The 19,735-nt window shown below is 37.6% G+C and overlaps 1 protein-coding gene across 4 annotated transcripts in view; it reads left to right on the forward strand.

Moving 5' to 3' along the window:
* Positions 1-1,859: 1,859 nt before the first annotated feature.
* WDSUB1 (WD repeat, sterile alpha motif and U-box domain containing 1) overlaps positions 1,860-19,735 on the forward strand; it is a 70,260-nt gene continuing 52,384 nt past the window's right edge. The window contains exons 1-6 of one of the 4 annotated variants that reach the window (XM_061135361.1): positions 1,877-1,992; positions 2,504-2,546; positions 4,090-4,537; positions 6,102-6,286; positions 15,740-15,832; positions 19,452-19,545. In XM_061135361.1, coding sequence (XP_060991344.1) covers positions 4,140-4,537; positions 6,102-6,286; positions 15,740-15,832; positions 19,452-19,545 — 770 coding nt within the window. In that variant the 5' untranslated portion in view covers positions 1,877-1,992; positions 2,504-2,546; positions 4,090-4,139. Of the gene's footprint in view, positions 2,547-4,089; positions 4,538-6,101; positions 6,287-15,739; positions 15,833-19,451; positions 19,546-19,735 lie in introns of all 4 variants that reach the window. The other 3 variants (XM_061135360.1, XM_061135362.1, XM_061135359.1) reach the window with 3 other exon arrangements.

Consider the following 19,735-nt stretch of genomic DNA (forward strand, 5'->3'; position numbering starts at 1 on the left):
ATTTACTCAGCAAACATCACTGAAGTAATTATGTGCAAAGTCATTGAATCCAGTATTATTTACAATAAGCACAAAAATATTGAAACAACTGGGAAAATGTTAAATAAATTATGTTTCTGGGTCTGTGAACCATTAGGCAGAAAAAATGATTACACTACTAAGATATTTTAGACATGGAAAATGCTCAGGATACAAGTCTAATTTGAAAAAGGTAGTTTACAGCTCTTTTTGTAAAATTATTGGTATTATTCATGAAAGGCTGAGTGGCTGGTTTTTTAGTGGTGCGATTGTTAGTTATTCTCATTATTTGTAGTTTTTATGTTTCCTACAGAGAGCTCTATTATCTATACAATGAAAAAGTTATTTCCAGAAAAATACTGTTTTGGCAGTACTTTGGCATGTAATCAGGTTTCAAAGTCTCAATCATAATGCATTCGTTAAAAATCGTAAGAGTGTCTCAAATCATCAATTTTTATTTCTCCTTTTCTCTTTGTCTATTATATTAAAAATCTTTTCCAGCAATCTCAGTTTTATGTTTAAATTTGAGTATTTTAGTTTGTGTATGCTTAGTCGCCTCCGACTCTGTGCAATGGCATGGACTGCACCCCGCCAGCTCCTCTGTCCATGGAATTTTCCAGGCAAGAATACAGAAATGGGTCGCCATTTCCCACTCCAGGGAATCTTCCTGACCCAGAGATAAAACCTCTACCTCCTGTGTTTCCTGCATTGACCGGCGTATTTTTTTTTTTCCCCACCACTGAGCCACTTGGGAAGCCCTTATTACTTGTCAAATACGACTAGTTTCCTCGCTGAAGAAAACGCTACGCTTTTTATTTTAATGTGAACATGGTCCTATACTGTGACATGTACTTAAGTGTTATACGCCTAGGAGCTTTTTTCTGGTCAATTTTTTTTTTTAAATCTCAAAAGGGGTTGGCAAGACTACTTGGTAATCAATTACACGTGGAAACCAAGGTGTAAGCTCCATGTGAGTTTAGGAGATGCTTGGAAACGCTAGGAAAAAATGCATATTGGGTTCACGTGATATCCAGAATAGCCTGGATATCCTTTTCAGCATTCTGCCTTGGAAAAACATATCTGACCACAAAGGCGATGGCAGGAGTCATGGACTGCTGAGCTCAGAACTGGCTTAAACAGAAAAGACCAATCAGGGAGATCAAAGAACAGACCAAGCAAGATAAATACAGCAAAGCAAGGAGGGTGGCTCAGTCAGTAAAGAGTCTGTCTACAGTGCGGGAGACCTGGGTTCTAATACCTTGGTCAGGAAGATCCCTTGGAGAAGGAAATGGCAACCCACTTCAGTACTCTTTCCTGGAGAATTCCATCTGTCCATGGGGTCACAAAGGGCTGGACACGACTGAGTGACTAACACTTTCACGGAGGCTCAAAAACAGCTGTAGTAACTGTCCCTTTTAAAATCACATTTCTGGACTCGCTAGACCTTGGGACCTCAGCTTCCACAACTAGAAAATTTTTTCAACGGGTGGCTCAGACAGTTAAAGCGTCTGCTACAATGCGGGAGACCTGGGTTTGAACCCCGGGTTGAGAAGATCCCCTGGAGAAGGAAATGGCAACCCACTCCAGTACTCTTGCCGGGAAAATTCTGTGGACGGAGGAGCCTGGTACAGTCCATGGGGTCGCAAAGAGTCGGACATGACTGAGTGACTTCACTTTCCTTTTCAAAGGTTCTTTGCCAGAATGGACTCATCTTAATCCTAGAGCCAGAACTCAAGAGACCGCCTCATCCCAGGGCGGAAGGGCGCGCATGCGCCGCGGCGCGGACCGCCCCCCGGTGGGCGGGGTCTGTCCTTCTGCCTCAGGGCGTCCGCCCGCGCCAACCACGCCCGCCTCACCTGCGCATCACGTGTCCCCCGGCGCTCTTAGCGCACCTGAGGGCGGATCCCCGGCGTCTTGGGTCTTCGACCTGAAAGGACCAGTGCCCACGGGCCAGTTTAGCAGGAGCGGTGGCAGGTACGGGAGCGCGGCTCGGGTCAGCCCGCCAGGGTGTCTAAACCCTTGGTTTCTCGGCGTCTGGTTCTAAGCGCGCGACCGGGACCGGCTAGGATCTTGACCAGAGCGAGACACTGTTGTGCAGCCTCCGCCCGGGAGCCGGGAGCCCCTCACGGCGTGAAGTGGAAGTCCCAGTTCCCCCCAGTCCCTTGCGCCGGTGCGCGCGCCCCAGAAGGCCGCGCTCCCTGCCGGCCGCGTTCCTGCCGGGTCGCTCGGTCCAGTGAGGCCCAACTGGCTTTCGGAGTTGAGCAAATCCTCGGTCCCCAAGTTGGTGTGGGGGAGTAGGTCGGTGGCTTTATGTAGGAGGATTCTTGGCACATTTTAGGTTGGCTTTGCGATAGACAGGGATGCGAATGTTCTTACTGGAGAGTTCATCTAGTTTGCCGGGAGATTGGCGCGTCGGCAGAGGTCTGAGTGGACACCCACACCCCAAGCCAAACAAACTTCAGCTGATTGCGTCCCTGCTCTTCAGATTCTAGGACCTTGAACTTCAGAGAGAGCTGAGTGGCAGAAGGGTAAGAAAGCAAAAGTTTGTTTGGGAAATTATCTTTGTGTACTTGCACAGTTGAGATTTGGGACTTCAGAAGACCACCTGATTGGGTTTGTTTTCACTGCAAATACCAGGGGTTTTGATGGTCTGTTTGTTTTTTAGACTTCGTTGGAGTTTGTTTGAAAAAGAGGCCGAACTTTTGACATCAGAAATGTTGGAAAAGCCTTGTTTCATTTATTTGTAAAGATTTCTGTAAATAATGTTAGAATAAGATTAACTTTACAATTCAAGGTACACCTGTCCCTCAGGGCTGATTATTGCCTCGTTTTACATCATTTTTCCACCTTTTTTTTTTTTTTTTTTAGTGTTAGTACCTTTGTTTTTATTAACAATTCTCTGATTATTTCATATTATATTCATATGTAATGTTTAAAGGCGGCTAGAACTCAACTAGATTTGGGGGAAAATGTTAATTCAACAAATACTTAACCATATTAGGTGCAAACACTTTTACATGCTGTGGATACAGAAATGAGAGGTACAACTTTGGTGCTTACGTTTTAGTAGGGGGAGACACATGAATAGTGTCAGCTGGTGGCAATGATTAAAATAGGTGATGTTCCAGCCTATAGAGGGGCTACTTTAGATTAGGAAAGTCACTGGAAAAGGACACTGAAATTGAAATTTACATGAGAAATTATGTCCCAGAAGCCGAGGCATGAGAATTTAAGCTTAAGAAAACCACTTTGTGAAGCTCTTAGATGTTACCGTTTTGACTAGGGAGGCAGAAAGAAGGGAGGGAGAAGAAAAGGGGAAGGAGTTGAGGTCTGAGAAGTAGATAGGCAAGAGCCAGATCATACAGGGTTTGGTAAGTCTTGGTGAGGAGTTTGGATTTTATTCTGAATTTATAAATTTGGTCTTAGGTGCAGACCGGCTAAGTCCACTTTTTTAGGGGGGGCACTCTTTCTTTTGGTTTCCTTAATTTATTAGATTAATTCTTCATCTCAAATCTTTTATGTCTTTTTATTCTTTGTCATACAAGATGACATACCGTGACATGATAGCTTTCAACACTGCCACTTAAATTGACAAGGAACCTTTTGTTTGTTTTATGAGTTAACTGTAATAGTTCTACATCTTAAAGATGAGCAATACTTTTGGCTCCATCCTATGGAAGGAGCAGCGAGAGTTTGTTAAAGTAGTGAAAAATCTTTTTGAAATTAGCAAATCTGGAATGAGGCAGTGTTGAGTACCAGTTCGTAAAGGGAAAGTCTTCAAAGGTGAAATAAATACCCAGAGTTTTGAATATACAGTGTCAAATCAGTTTGAAGTTAGTTGACCAGGTTATTTTTCAGAAGTTATGGAACTTTATTGGCATGGCACTGGTGATTGTGTTTATCATCAGCGATTATAGTCTTAACATGTTTTATTTCTCTCCAAATTATTCTTAGCCCAGGTATAATTTATTGTCTTTAAAAAATGTGAATGTAGAAGCTTTTGTTCAGCAAGTTTTTTAATTGATTTTGGCTCTTCTATATTGATTTGAGTTGTATTTATTTGATTCCTAGGATGAAGTAACCTTTATCTAAAAACTGCAGGATATTTTCCAGTAAAGAACATGGTGAAACTAATTCACACATTAGCAGATCATGATGATGATGTCAACTGCTGTGCCTTCTCCTCTTCCCTCTTGGCTACTTGCTCCTTGGACAAAACAATTCGCCTATACTCCCTGAGTGACTTTACTGAAGTACCATACTCTCCACTGAAGTTTCACACCTATGCAGTCCACTGCTGCTGTTTCTCGCCTTCAGGACATGTTTTGGCTTCCTGTTCAACAGATGGTACCACTGTCCTATGGGATACTCAAAACGGACAGATTTTGGCAGTGATGGAACAGCCCAGTGGTAGCCCTGTGAGAGTTTGCCGATTTTCCCCAGACTCCACTTGTTTGGTATCAGGGGCATCTGATGGAACTGTTGTTTTGTGGAATGCGCAGTCATACAAGTTACATAGGTAAGACTGTTTAAACCCTTTCCGTTTTTAATCCTATTACCAGGTTTACAAAAAAAATTTTTGATGACTTGAAGAAGTAGATAATTCAGACATCTCAAAGAAAAATACTTTGTCTCCTGAAGATCATAAAACAGATATTTAATATGATTCTTGAAGTAGATTTGCTTGGCTCTGAGTGTTTTAAATTTCCAACTTTTTTTTGTAAAATAAGTGTTAATCTTGTTAGAACTTTATGGATTTTTTTTATGTATATATAAGAGGCAAATAAAAACACCACAGTCTTTTGAATAAAACCTAGTAATTTTTGGCTTTTTGGACACACATGGCTCAGGTGTTCTCAGTAATAAAGTAATTGTAGGTGAGTCTCACCTGCACAGCTCTTTCGTGACTGGGATTATTGACGAAGCCCAGAAGAGGGAACCTCGTGATTAGTATGGTGTTGTGTGTTACCACTTCTTTAAAACCATCACCTGAAAAACTGCTTTTGGATAAAAATACATCAATTAATTTACACTGGTGATATTGGGTTGCAACTCCCTAGTATTAAAACCATGTATTTGTAATCTTATAGTATGCTAAGATATATATAATATTTTAACAAATTTAAAGTGTACAGTTCAGTGACATTAATCACATTAAAAACTGTAAACTTTTAAATGTCACCAATTAAAATAGCTAATGTGCCTTCCCCCCTCCCTACCTCCTACCAACACTCAGAGCACAGATGGTAGCTGGTAAACAACTGTTGCTCACTTAGATTTTTGGTCTTTGGGTTGAAGAAAGTATGTTTTAAGTGGCGTTAATAAACAGTTTAAAGTGAAAACACAGAGAGAATGGAATGCCTTTAAGTTGTTTTGTGTAAATGAAATTTAGCTGTCCACCAAGAAATCTTTTTCAGTTAACCAATTGGTCAATTGCCTCCCTAACGTTATTTCTCTAATATATGTAATTATGTGAAAGTGATACACGCAGTTGATTTAAGCACTGGATAGGACACTGCATGGGTTGTTGGATTTTTAACAGGTTATTTTTCCTAATAGATAAAATAATGAATTATTGTTAGCCCAGTGCTTCCTAATATTCCCTAGATAATTTTAAATTGTTCACAGCATTTTCTTTACATAAAGAATTTATAACTGAAGGTGAGATGAAAGTCCTTACTGTTGTTTCTAGATGATTTTAATACAAATGTTGGAAGTGCTTTTCACCCCCAATAACATGCTTTTCAATAAAAATAGTTTTATCTTTTAAAAAATTGCAACTACAGTCGATATTGTTGGTTGTTGTTGCTATTTTTGTTAAACTTTGTATATTTTAAAGAGTAGGAAGATGTATAGACTTTGATTTGGTTAGGATAATGTTTAAATTCTCTTTGTTTTAGCAAGCCTATCTCAGTTTATAGCATATAAAGGATATTTTATTTCTATAGGCACCTACTGCCCTTTCTCTCTAGTTCTAGCCATTTATCCTTTTCTTTTACTATATCAAGCTGCTTTTAGAGACTGTAATATAAGTAAAAGATGCTCTGAAATGAAAATTCCCTTTTCTTTTGCTTTTATTTCAGATGTGCTAGTGTTAAGGATGGCTCCTTAGTGGCCTGTGCGTTTTCTCCTCCTGGAAACCTGTTTGTCACAGGCTCCTCATGTGGAGATTTAACAGTGTGGGATGATAAAATGAGGTGTCTGCACAGTGAAAAAGCACATGATCTTGGAATTACCTGCTGTGACTTTTCTTCACAACCAGTTCCTGGTTAGTTATTTTACTCTTGTAAGCAATAGTAATTCCTGTTCGCAGTTTTTGTGTGACTTTTCATTCATTTACTCATTTTCACTTCATCATTAGTAAAACAAGATCTTTTAATTCATTCCCTTCAAGGAATCATCCTTCTGCTTTATGTTTTTGATCAAAATGAAATCACAAATATTTTTTGGGAAAACCAGATTCTTTGGGAAAATACATAGGGGCTAACACAACTTGATGCAGTAGATCTGGGTTCCTTGAGTTTGGTAATGTAGAGGCCTTAAACCTATTGGTTTCACTGTAATTTTTGAAATATTGTATGTTTTTATTCAAATAGAAATGTGAAATACAAAAATTGGAAACAAGTTTCATTTTTCATTCACTATTTAATCTTTCAAAAGGTAACCTTATAAAATGCTTTATAGGAAAAAAATAAATAAATAAAAAATAAATAAAAATTATAAAAAAAAAAGCCTTAGATAATAAAACTAAACAAGATAAAGAAGAAAAAAATAAAATAAAAATAAAAAAATTAAAAAACAAAAGGTAACCTTATAAAAGCATTTGTTAGTAGATTAGTTTTTAGAAAAAGAAGAGAACTGTTGACTGTAGACTCTTGGTTTTAAATAAATACAGTGAATTGGGAATTTGCCTTCTTTTATTTTCATCTTCTGTGTTAGGATGGACGTTCTACTTCTGGCTACTTCAATCTTCCTTCCAGACAAGTGCTATCCTGTAGTGATATAATGTGAGCTACATGTGTAGATTTTAATATTTCTAGTAAATGAAATTAATTTTAGTAATGTATTTTACTTTACCCAGTATACCTAGAATATTTCAAAATCCTAAAATTATTAGTAATATATTTTACTGAAAATATATATATATATATTTTACTGTGTTTGGGTATGAAGTCTTTGAAATCTGGTGTGCATATTGTGTCACGTCGCAGTTTGTGCTAGTCGTGCTTCACTGTTCAGTAGTCGTATGTAGCAAGTTATTAATACTGTCTTGTGACAGCTCAGGCTTTGGTACTCCCCTATTTCAGAACCATCGGTGGCATGTTAGAATATGACTAAGGTAAGATAAAATACCAAGTTTCAAACACACAGCATTTAAGTACCTTACATACTCTGTTTCCCTGCCTCATTACAGGTCACACTTGGCCTCATGCATTCACTTGCCACACTGGCCTTTCATTTCTTGAATGTCTGTGAGCTGTTTCCGAGGGTTTTACATGTGGACCCTTTACCTGGTTCACTCTTATTCATCCTTTAGATTTCAGGTTAAAAAAAAGTCACTTCAGAAGAGCTTCCCTTGCTCTTAACCTCCTGTACTCAGTCTGAAGTATTTTGATATAGTCTTTTAGTTACATGCTTTATTTTTCTTTTATAGGACTTAGTGAAGTATCAGAAGTTTTATTAAATAGCTGTCTATATGAATTATGTTTAATGGTGTTTTTCCTGTGAGATTGAGAGCTCCATAGGGTACGCCTGGATATATTTTATTTTCAGTGCCTGGAATGTAATAGGCTTTGAAAAGCAGATTTTTAACAATTGGGATATCATTGTTTCACAATGTGGTGTTAGTTTCTACTGTACAATAAAATGAATCAGCTATATACCCCTCTTGTTTGGAATTCCTTCTCATTTAGGTCACAACTGAGCAATGAGTAGGGTTCTCTGAGCCATACAGTATTAGTTATCTTTTATCCATAGCATCAGTAGTGTATATATGTCAATCCCAATCTCCCAGTTCATCCTACCCTCCTCTTAACCCTGTTCTCCCCTTGGTGTTCATATGTTTCATTTCTATGTGTCTCTCTTTCTCTTTGCAAATAAGATTATCTATACCATTTTTCTAGATTCCACATATATGCATTAATATGATACTTGTTTTTCTGACTTTGCTCTGTATGATAGTCTCTAAGTCCATCCACGTCTCTACAAATCATCCAGCTTTATTCCTTTTTTGTGACTGTGTAATATTCCATTGTGTGTGTGTGTGTGTGTGTGTGTGTGTACACACACATGCTACATCTTTTTTATCCATTCCTTTGTTGATGGGCATTTAGGTTGCTTCTGTGTCCTGGCTATTGTTACTGGTGCTGCAGTGAACATTGGGGTGCATGTGTCTTTTTGAATTACAGTTTTCTCAGGGTATATGCCCAGTAGTGGGATGGTCGAGTCATATGGTAGTTCTATTTTTAGTTTTTTAAGGCCTCTCCATACTGTTCTTCATAGTGGCTGTACAAATTTACATTCCCACCAACAATGTAAGGGTATTCCCTTTTCTGCACATCCTCTTCAACATTTATTGTTTATAGATTTTCTTAATGATGGCCATTCTGACTGGTGTGAGGTGGTACCTCATTGTAGTTTTGATTTGCATATCTCTAATAACTAGTGATGTTGAGCATATTTTCATGTGTTTATTGGCTATCTGTATGTCTTCTTTGGATAATTCCTGTTTAGGTCTTCTGCCCATTTTTTGATTGGGTTGTGCTTTTGTTTTTTTTTTTAATTGAGCTACATGAGCTGTTTGTATGTTTTGTTTTTTAAAATATTTATTTGGCTGAGCAGGGTCTTAGTTGCGGCACATGGGAGTTTAGATCTTTTAGTTGTGCCATGAAGGACCTTTTACTTGCACCATGTGGAGTCTAGTGTCCTGGCCAGGGATTAAACCTGTGCCCCCTGCATTGAGAGCATGGAGTCTTAGCCGCTGAACCACCAAGAAAGTCCCGTTTGTATATTTTTCAGATTAATCCTTTATCAGTTGCTTCATTTGCAAATATTTTCTCCCATTTTGAGGGTTGTCTTGTCATCTTATTTACGGTTTCCTTTGCTGTGCAAAAGACTTAAAGTTTAATTAGGTCCCATTTGTTAATTTTTGTCTTCATTTTCATTACTCTAAGAGGTGGGTCAAAAAAGATCCTGGTCTGCCTGTGTTTTCCTCTAAGAGTTTATATTTTATAGTGTCTGGCCTTTAGGTCTTTACTCCATTTTGAGTTTATTTTTGTGTATGGTACTAGGAAGTGTTCTAATTTCATTCTTTACATGTAGTTGTTCAGTTTTTCCAGCACTACTTATTGAAGAGGCTGTCTTTTCTCCTTTGTATATTCTTGTCTTCTTTGTCATAAATTTAGGCGATTAAAATGCAGACTGAGTAAGATTCCTTTTATTGATTTGTTGAAATTTCTTTTTTCTGTTTCCTTAACTTTTTAATATTATATGGCAGATTAACAGTTTTCTTTTCATGAATCCATTCTTATACTGAACTCCCTACCTAATTTAATTGTGATGATTTATTTAATATATTGTTTTATGATGTTTTATTCTAAGAAGATCAGCTTGTAACAGGCAAGAACTATTTCTTCCATTCTGTGACCCCTTCTCCAAAATCTTACAGGCATTCAGTGAATCTTTGGATTATATCAACGTCAGGAAATTTAGGTTTCCTTTTTGATTCTAAGTTATCTGAAAAGATTTTTCATTAAAATACCATTTTTGTGATACTATTAACGTTAAGGACATCCTTCTTCTGTCTTCAGAGGGATTGCAGCTGATAGGTTCTGGAAAGGTTCACTACACTAGGCCGAAAATTCTAGGTGAGATTCTAAAGTAAGTATATTACCTACATCCCTACTGTGCCTTTAGAGTATATTTCAAAGTATATTTCTCAATATAGTTCTGTTATGTCCCTTCTGTAGCTTCTTTAGTTTAACTTCTGTTAAAGTAGATATTAACCTTATGTGTAAATTCCCTGAAACAGAATAATGTATGCTTTAAAGTGACTATAGAGGAACTTGTGGAAACTACTGTATTTTCTTAAAAGACAAAAGATGTAATTTTTAACTTATTGCTTGATTTGGTATCTGTTAATATCTGTAAATATTTATGACAAATTGAGTCTTCTGCCTTTGTGACATTTTGCTCAAATATGGAAAAATAATACTGTTTGTGAGCTAGAGGATAAATATTCAGTTCTCTCCAGTTTTTAAGTGATAGAGTTTGGGTTAGATTATTATTACAGTTTAAATATTTTTCCTGAAGAAAAGTCCATTTAAAAATATTTAGATCTTGAGCACAGGCATATTTTAAACTTTATAATTTTACATTGTCCTAGCTGAATTCTCACTATTGAAAGACACTTCAGCATCAGCATCAAAGGATCTTATTTGGTCTAGAAACAATGAGGGAAAAAAGTTTTCTTGATTGGGTCTAGCACATAAATAGTTTACTCAGCAATTTTGGGGTATATCTTTTTGCCTTAAAAACATTGAGTGATTATTATAGAGAATTACTTATATCCATCAAGATCTCTGAGAAAGGATGCCCTTTGGCTGAACCTGTGCTACAAAAACAAAAATTCTGTGGAAATGTGGAAAAGTCTCTTACAGTTCAAAAAACTTTCAGTGAAAAAGAAATTTTAATTTGTTGCATCTTAAAGTGTATGTGCTTCCAACAAAACAGGGCGTCCATAGGAAAAGTTTAGTTTACATACCTGGGTATATAAACTAAATACCACATACTAAAGACCAGAGTGCAATCTTAAGATAGGTATTCAGGTTTCTTAATTGAGTTTTACTGTATATGAGTGCTAAAACTTCATTTGACTTGTGATATTAGGTGGAATTCATATAAAATTGAGTTGGCAAACTGGATGACCAGGGAAGTCCCAAGTCTCATCTTTTTGCCTTTCCTTAGTTCCTGCCATTGGAGCCTCTTATCTTCCCTGACTGATTATAAACTCATATTTCCTCTGCTAGAGGCGTGGTCTTTGGGCCCTTTTTCAGCAAGTGTCTGCTCTCCAGGGGACTGTAACTAGAGCAAGGCATTCACTGCAGAAGAAGCCAGATTCAACTATTCAACCTTTGCTCAGGTCAGAATCACCGGCTACCAATTAGACCAGTGCCTGGAACACAGTGGCCCTCAAGATGTATGTTTAATGTATCAGTGAAGGTCATGGGGGACCACATGCCACATAGATAAGATTATCAGTTTCACCCTTTTCTTGCTGTGTGACCTCAGGTACCTGGCTTTTCCTCTCTGGGCCTTAGCTCTCAACTATGAACTTGGGATGGTCATGCTTGCTGCCTTGTAGGACTAAATGTAAAGAGTTAGAGGTCGTATCTGTCAAATGCTTAACAGAAATATGCAAACAAGTGCTTAATAAACACTTGAAAGTATTGTTAAAAATCAAGTAGGTGATGTTAATATTTACATTACCCACAAGTATTTAGGAACTTATCTAGGGGGTAGATAGTGATACTCTGTCTAAATAGGATAACAACTAGTGGGTTTTGTTTTTTCTTTTTGGTAACACCAAATTTAACTGATTACTTTGCCTAAGTTGTGTAATTGTTGTTTTTGTTTACTCCCTAAATTGTGTCCAACTCTTGTGACCTCCTGAACTGTACCCTGCCAGGCTCCTCTGTCCATGGGATTTCCCAGGCAAGAATACTGGAGTGAGTTGCCATTTCCTTCTCCAGGGGTTCTTCCCAACCCAGGGATTGAAGCCTCCTTTCCTGCATTGTAGGCAGATTCTTTACCACTGAGCCTGATTCTTTTCCACTGGAAGGACCTACTTGTGTAATCAGTTCTGTTCGATTGCTAAGTCATATCCGACTCTGTGACCCCATGGACTGCAGCACGCTGGGCTTCCCTGTCCATCACCAACTCCTGGAGCTCACTCAAACTTACGTCCATGGTGATGCCATCCACCATCTCATCTTCTGTCGTCCCCTTCTCCTGCCTTCAGTCTTTTCCAGGATCGGGATCTTTTCCAATAAGTCGGCTCTTATGCATCAGGTAGCCAAAGTATTGGAGCTTCAGCTTCAACATCAGTCCTTCCAATGAATATTCAGAGTTGATTTCCCTTTGGATTGACTGGTTTGATCTCCTTGCAGTCCAAGGAATTCTCCAAAGTCTTCTCCAACCACAGTTCAAAAGCATCAGTTCTTTGGCACTCAGCCTTCTTTATGGTCCAACTCTCACATCCATACATGACTACTGGAAAAACCATAGCTTTGACTAGCTGGACCTTTGTCAGCAAAGTAATGTCTCTGCTTTTTAATACATTGTCTAGGTTTTTCATAGCTTTTCTTCCAGGAGCAAGCATCTTTTAATTTCATGGGTGCAGTCACCATCTGCAGTGATTTTGGAGCCCCCCAAATAAAATCTGTTACTGTTTCCATTGTTTCCCCATCTATTTGCCATGAAGTGATGGGACTGGATGCCGTGATCTCAGTTTTTTGAATGTTAAGTTTTAAGCCAACTTTTTCACTCTATTTCACCTTCATCAAAATGCTCTTTAGTTCCTCTTACCTTTCTGCCATACTGTGGTGTCATCTGCATATCTGAGGTTATTGATAATGGCAATCTTGATTCCAGTTTGTGCTTCATCCATCCTGGCATTTTGCATGAATTTGAGTTTGATTAAACTCATGAATTTAATTTGAGTACATGAGTTTGATTAAACTCTAGGAGTTGGTGATGGACAGGGGAGCCTGTCGTGCTGCAGTCCATGGGGTCACAAAGAGTCAGACACGACTGAGCAACTGAACTCAGCATACAAGTTAAATAAGCAGGGTGACAATATGCAGCCTTGACCTATTTCTTTCCTAATTTTGAACCAGTTTGTTGTTCCATGTCTGGTTCTAGCTGTTGCTTCTTGAATTGCATACAGGTTTCTTAGGAGGCAGGAAAGGTGGTCTGCTATTCCAATCTCTTCCAGGATTTTCCAGTTTATTATCCACACAAAGGCTTTCACATAGTCAATAAAAGCAGAAGCGGATGTTTTTCTGGAATTTTCTTGCTTTTTCTGGGATCCAGTGGATGTTGGCAATTTGATCTCTGGTTCCTCTGCCTTTTCTAAATCCAGCTTGAACGTCTGGAAGTTCTTAGGTCACATACTGTCAAAGCCTAGCTTGGAGAATTTTGAGCATTACTTTGCTAGTGTGTGAGATGAGTGCAGTTGTGCAACAGTTTGAACATTCTTTGGCATTGCCTTTCTTTGGGATTGGAATGAAGACTGACCTTTTCCAGTCCTGTGGCCACTGCTGAGTTTTCCAAATTTGTTGGCGTATTGAGCACAGCACTTTCACAGCATCATCTTTTAGGACTTGAAATAGCACAGCTGGAATTCTATCACCTCCACTAGCTTTGTTTGAAGTGATGCTTCCTAAGGCCCACTTGACTTGTGAAATACGTTTCACCAAATCTTTTGGACTGAATTGATGATGTTTTGTGTGCATACATAGGTGCTAAGTTGCTTCAGTTGTGTCCAGCTCTGCAACCCCATGGACGGTAGCCTGCCAGGCTCCTCTGTCCATGGGATTCTTCAGGCAAGAATACTGGAGTGGGTTGCCATCTCTCCTCCAGGGGCTTTTCCCCATGTAGGATTGAACCCACATCTCTTAAGTCTCCTGCATTGGCAGGTGGGCTCTTTACTACTAGCACCACATGTGTAATTCTAGCCTTTGTCTTGATTAATCAGATGGGAAAACAGTCTCTCAATATTCTATATAAATTATAGACTAAGCTTTTAACAAGTGAATATATCTTAGAAAAAGTTAACTTGGGAGTAATTAAGCATTTAACACATACCATAACTAACATCTTAAATTTTTTACATCAATGCTAACCTCAGTATTTAAAGTTGTGTTGGAGGGTGCACTAGGCTTAGTGGCTCAATATTGGCCTTTTCAGCATTGAGTTACATCTTTCAGTTGAAATGCTCAGTCTTGTCTGACTCTTTGTGACCCCATGAACCGCAGCACACCAGGCCTCCCTGTTCATCACCAACTCCTGGAGTTTACTCAAACTCATGTCCATTGAGTCGGTGATGCCATCCAGCCATCTCATCCTCTGTCATTGCCTTCTTCTCCTGCCCTCAATCTTTTGCAGCATCGGGGTCTTTTCCAATGAGTTAACTCTTCGCTTCAGGTGGCCCAAGTATTGCAGTTTCAGCTTCAACATCAGTCCTTCCAGTGAACACCCAGGACTGATCTCCTTTAGGATGGACTGGTTGGATCTCCTTGCAGTCCAAGGGACTCTCAAGAGTCTTCTCCAAAACCACAGTTCAGAAGCATCAATTCTTCAGTGCTCAGCTTTATTTATAGTCCAACTCTCACATCCATACATGACCACTGGAAAAACCATAACCTTGACTATATGGACCTTTGTTGGCAAAGTAATGTCTCTGCTTTTTAATATGCTGTCTAGGTTGGTCATAACTTTCCTCCCAAGGAGCGTCTTTTAATTTCATGGCTGCAGTCACCATCTGCAGTAATTTTGGAGCCCCCAAAAAATAAAGTCAGCCACTGTTTCCACTGTTTCCCCATCTATTTGCCATGAAGTGATGGGACCAGATGCCATGATCTTAGTTTTCTGAATGTTGAGCTTTAAGCCAGCTTTTTCACTCCTCTTTCACTTTCATCAAGAGACACTTTAGTTCTTCTTCACTTTCTGCCATAAGGGTGGTGTCATCTGCATATCTGAGGTTATTGATATTTCTCCCAGTAATCCTGCTTCCAGCTTGTGCTTCATCCAGTCCACCGTTTCTCATGATGTACTCTGCATATAAGTTAAATAAGCAGGGTGACGATATACAGCCTTGACGTACTCCTTTTCCTATTTGGAACCAGTCTATTGTTCCATGCCCAGTACTAACTGTTGCTTCCTGACCTGCATACAGATTTCTCAAGAGGCAGGTCAGGTGGTCTTCCCATCTCTTCCCATCTCTGGTATTCCCATCTCTTTCAGAATTTCCACAGTTTATTGTGATACACACAGTCAAAGGCTTTGGCATAGTCGATAAAGCAGAAGTAGTTGTTTTTCTGGAACTCTCTTGCTTTTTCTATGATCCACCAGATGTTGGCAATTTGATCTCTGATTCTCTGCCTTTTCTAAAACCAACTTGAACATCTGGAATTTCATGGTTCATGTATTACTGAAGCCTCGCTTGGAGAATTTTGAGCATTTCTTTACTAGCCTGTGAGACGAGTGCACTTGTGTGGTAGTTTGAGCATTCTTTGGCATTGCCTTTCTTTGGGATTGGAATGAAAACTGACCTTTTCCAGTCCTGTGGCCACTGCTGAGTTTTCCAAATTTGCTGACATATTGAGTGCAGCACTTTCATAGCATCATCTTTTAGGATTTGAAATAGTTCAACCTAATTCCATCACCTCCACTAGCTTTGTTATATCTTTAGTGGAAGGTAAATAAAAAGGTGTTTTGTTGTCACAACTTCAGGGGCTACAGTCATATAATCTTTTGAAGAATCTTGTTTAAAAGAAATTCTTTGACATTTCAGTTTATGGTATAAATTAATATATTTAATATTGCTTGTGAATATGGTTAAATGAATATATTAACACACCTCAGTCTAAAGTTGAAAATTTTTTGGTTTAAATGTTTTATCAATTCTTGTACATTTATTTTAACAAATTTACATTTTTAGGTGGAGAACAAGGTCTTCAGTTCTTTCAGTTGGCATCATGTGGTCAAGATTGCCAGATCAAAATTTGGATTATTTCTTTTATCCATATCTTAGGTATGTATTCACCTAGTAGTTCTCTAAACTGATTTTTTGTGATGCAGGTAAAGTTTCTGTTTTAATTAATCTTTTAAGGTATCCTAGATATCATAATGGGATTATAAATATGTATTTTAAGAACTTTTAATTAAAGGAATACATACACATGATTTAGAAATTGTATGCACACTACTGATAATGACCTTGTCATTACCACTACACACATTCCTGCTTAACCAGAAGAAATTCCACTTTGTACTTGTTTTGTTTTCAGTTCTTTTTTTTTTTTTTTTTTTTTGATGGTTTCCCATGTCCATAAATATTTTTTATACTACGTTTTAAATTTACTCAGTGTAGTTAGTTTTTGGAACTTGTGTGGGTGTTTCCACCATGCACTGTACCTTTTTTTTTTTAATTGAAGGATAATTACTTTATAGCCTTTTATTGTTTTCTGTCAAACATAAACATGAATTGCACTGTACTTTTATTTCGGGTGATTCTATCATCAGAAAGCTTATGTCTTTCATTTTTGGTATTTCTTTATGCTAATTTGGTATTTATTTATGCTAATTATTTAATTTCTTCTCCACTTCTCTTTTTATATTCCCGTTGAGTGGTGGGCTCCTGACTTGATTTCCTGTGTCTTTCCCCTCTGCCCCCACATTTATCTCTGTCTTTTTCCTATCATACGAGAAAATTCGTTAGCTTTATCTTTTAACCTTTTTTGAACGTTTTAATCCCATCAATAATACTTTCAGTTTCCAAAAACTTATCTTTTTTGTTTCTTTTTCTTAGTGTCCTCCATTTACTTTATGAATGCAGGATCCTCTCTAAATTCTCAGGATACCAATTAGAGGCTTTTTGTTTTGGTTTTAATTTCTCTTTTGTTTCCCAATCAACTTTGCTCTTGGGCCCTTTTTTGTTTATCCTGATCTCTTTCATGTGGTTACCTTCTTTACCTGCTTGATGATCCTTAGTATCCCATTTACTTTCAAGAGTTAAATAATAAGAAATTTAGAGCCTCTGTGCACAGGGTGGTGTTTTGTACTTGCTGGTTTCCCTTTTGGATAAAAAGGTGAACTGTTGGCCCTTATTGGGAAAGGGTTAGGGGATTGGAGGATGTGGGGGTACCAGGGAGCTCCCCAGTCATTGTTTTACTTTTTCCTGGGGAGAAGCATCTGGCTTTCATGCAGCATACTATGGGTGGGGTGGTCAGAGAGGGATGGGAGATAATTAATGTTTCATAAGCAGACCTTCAGTAAATTTTTTATGTTTTCATGTCTGTATCATTCTGACTTTCCTTTTCCTTGACTGCTAATAAGTCCTAAGTCTTTTGGGGTTTTCTGTAAATAATTGTAAGTCTTTTGGGGTTTTCTAGAGAAAGGTAGCTTTCTTCTTGACTGTAGCCCCCTCATTTTGCACTCTAAGGTGTTACTTCTCTATACTTCCTCATTGATTAATTTGTATCTGCCTTCCCAAAATTGGTTTTGGTTTCTCATTTCCTGATGACATTTCCCGCCCTTCCCCTTTTCTTCATTGATGTGAATTTGTTTTTATAAATTCCTTCATTATCTTTTTATTGAAACTCTGAAATTATATGATCAGTTGGCCATCTTGCTTCAGAGGCCTAAAAATATTGTCACCTAATAAGTGGCAATTAAATCATGCATTGTGTTTCATTGTTTATAAAGTCACTGTCAGAGATCAAGTTGAACACTAGTTAAAGTGGTGGGACAGATTTTAATCAGTAATGTACTATTGTAGTGGGGAAAAAAGTCCAGCATGAACTGAACTCAACTTCAGTTTATACAGAGGTGACTGTGTATTTTAAAGAGGGAATAAAGAGCTGGTAAATGGGACCTGTGTGGCATCTAGCAAATGACAAAATTACAAAAAGCAGGAATCTGGGAATTGGTCCATATGAAACTCGTCTGGATTTGCTAATGGGCACTTATGGAAGTTAGGTTCCTCCCCTCTCACAGAAGAAGGGAAACAAGAGGGATTGCTGGAATAAACAGTAAATTCTTTTGGCAGCCTTGAATTTTCTTAGTCCCCAACTTTAAGGGGACTAGGATCATGCTAGGAGTGCAACCTTAAACTGTTCGAGACCATGTTAATTTAAGTCTTTGTTGGGCCAGGTCAGGGCCTGATCCAGGAGGCCACTCAGAATAGCCTGGGTAGTTGGTTGAGAGAATCTTTGTCATTTTACTTGTGTATAGAGAAGGGTCTGTTACCAGGAAATACATTTCTTTTTGTGGAAATTAGTTACTGTATTGCCTTTTAGGTTACATGCAGTAATTCTTTTAATGTTTTCAGTCACAGCTGCTAAGAAGTGTTCTGTTATTTCTCTGGTTTATCCTACCTCTTTTAATATCGAAGTAAAAATTCTTTATACAAAACCAAAAATATAGTCGTGTATGTGGATGTTCTCAGTACAACATATCTTTAGTAATTGTTCAGAAGTAAAGCTTTTCCTACATTTTCGGGAAAATGTCTTTACACTGACTCCGTAAAAAACATAACAGTTTATAAACATGCAGTTAGAGCCTTTTAATAAAACATTTAGCATTATTTGTACCTAATATTAATTGCTTGTTTGTAGGGAGGAGTAGATAAGACAAATGGGTCTTATACTTGAGAATGTGACCAATTTGTAGAACCTTATTGCAAGTTTATTAAATCTTCAGTTGTTTTGCAATTTGTTAACATTTTTTCTTTTTTGATTGTGTCTATTCACTAATCTGTATGTGCCTATTAATTATTGATCAGTGCCTTGAATGCCTACATCTGTTCTCCTGTGTAAAAACATACTCTATTTTTAATAGAAATAAAATATATATTTAATAATAAAGTGAGATAAACATATTTTTTATTGAAGCTTTTACCTGCACCGTGACATTTTTGTTTAGTTAAATGCTGTCTATCCAAGACCGTTAACACTTCAAAGTTCTTATTAGGTCTGAGAAAATTACAGATTTCACTTAATTCCTTGTATCCCCAGATCAACTTCTTAGTGATTATTTTTCTATATTGTCACTAAAATACATTGAATTCCCTTGGCTTATCTTTGAAAGAGTTGTGATATTCCTTTTCAGTAATTATAGAAGGCTTAAAAAGCATTTTTACTGCTACCATACTTTGTTGGGATTTTATAGGATATACTGGAGTTTTAAGATACATAAATTACTATTTTTAATTTATGAAGTGAGAAGATATCTTAATCCAGATATTTAAAACTACAGGCATTTGATTCTTTTTAGGCATTTGGGCAATTGGTGTGTGGTATGTGTGTGTGTGTGTAAGATAACCAAGATTGAAGTATAGTTTAAAATTTTGATTCATTTAAAATTTCATATATATTATAGAGTTTAGAATTTTTAAATTTAAAAATAATTTGATTTTAATCCCCTCTGTCTAGTGTTTGCTGACCCCACCATTTTCTTTACCCGTTACGGAACTTCTGAAACCACTTAATCACAGTGCATTCCAATACTTGAGTTGTGTGAGGATTTTTTTTTCCCATCTTTGTGTCCTTTAAACATTCCAAGATTTTATTGAACAAATAAAATAGTTTTTACTTAAAAATAAATTCTAAGCACAATCAGCTTGCTAACTTTTCTCACCTTGTTATTTGCAGGTTTTGAATTAAAATATAAAAGTACACTGACTGGACACTGTGCTCCTGTTCTGGCTTGTGCTTTTTCTCATGATGGGCAGATGCTAGTTTCAGGGTAAGCTGTTTAATTCCCTAAAACCATTTAGGTATGAAATACAATAGACTTACAGAAAAGTACATAAAATGTAAGAGAATAGCTTGATAAATCACTGTACTGCAAACTTGCAGCCGCTTACTCAGGTCAAGAAATAGAAGAGTGCTGGTTTCCCTCGAATTCCTCCTCTTCCAGGTCTGCTTTCTGATGA

Source organism: Dama dama, chromosome 33 (genome assembly GCF_033118175.1).
Source record: "Dama dama isolate Ldn47 chromosome 33, ASM3311817v1, whole genome shotgun sequence".
NCBI classification, from domain to species: domain Eukaryota; kingdom Metazoa; phylum Chordata; class Mammalia; order Artiodactyla; family Cervidae; genus Dama; species Dama dama.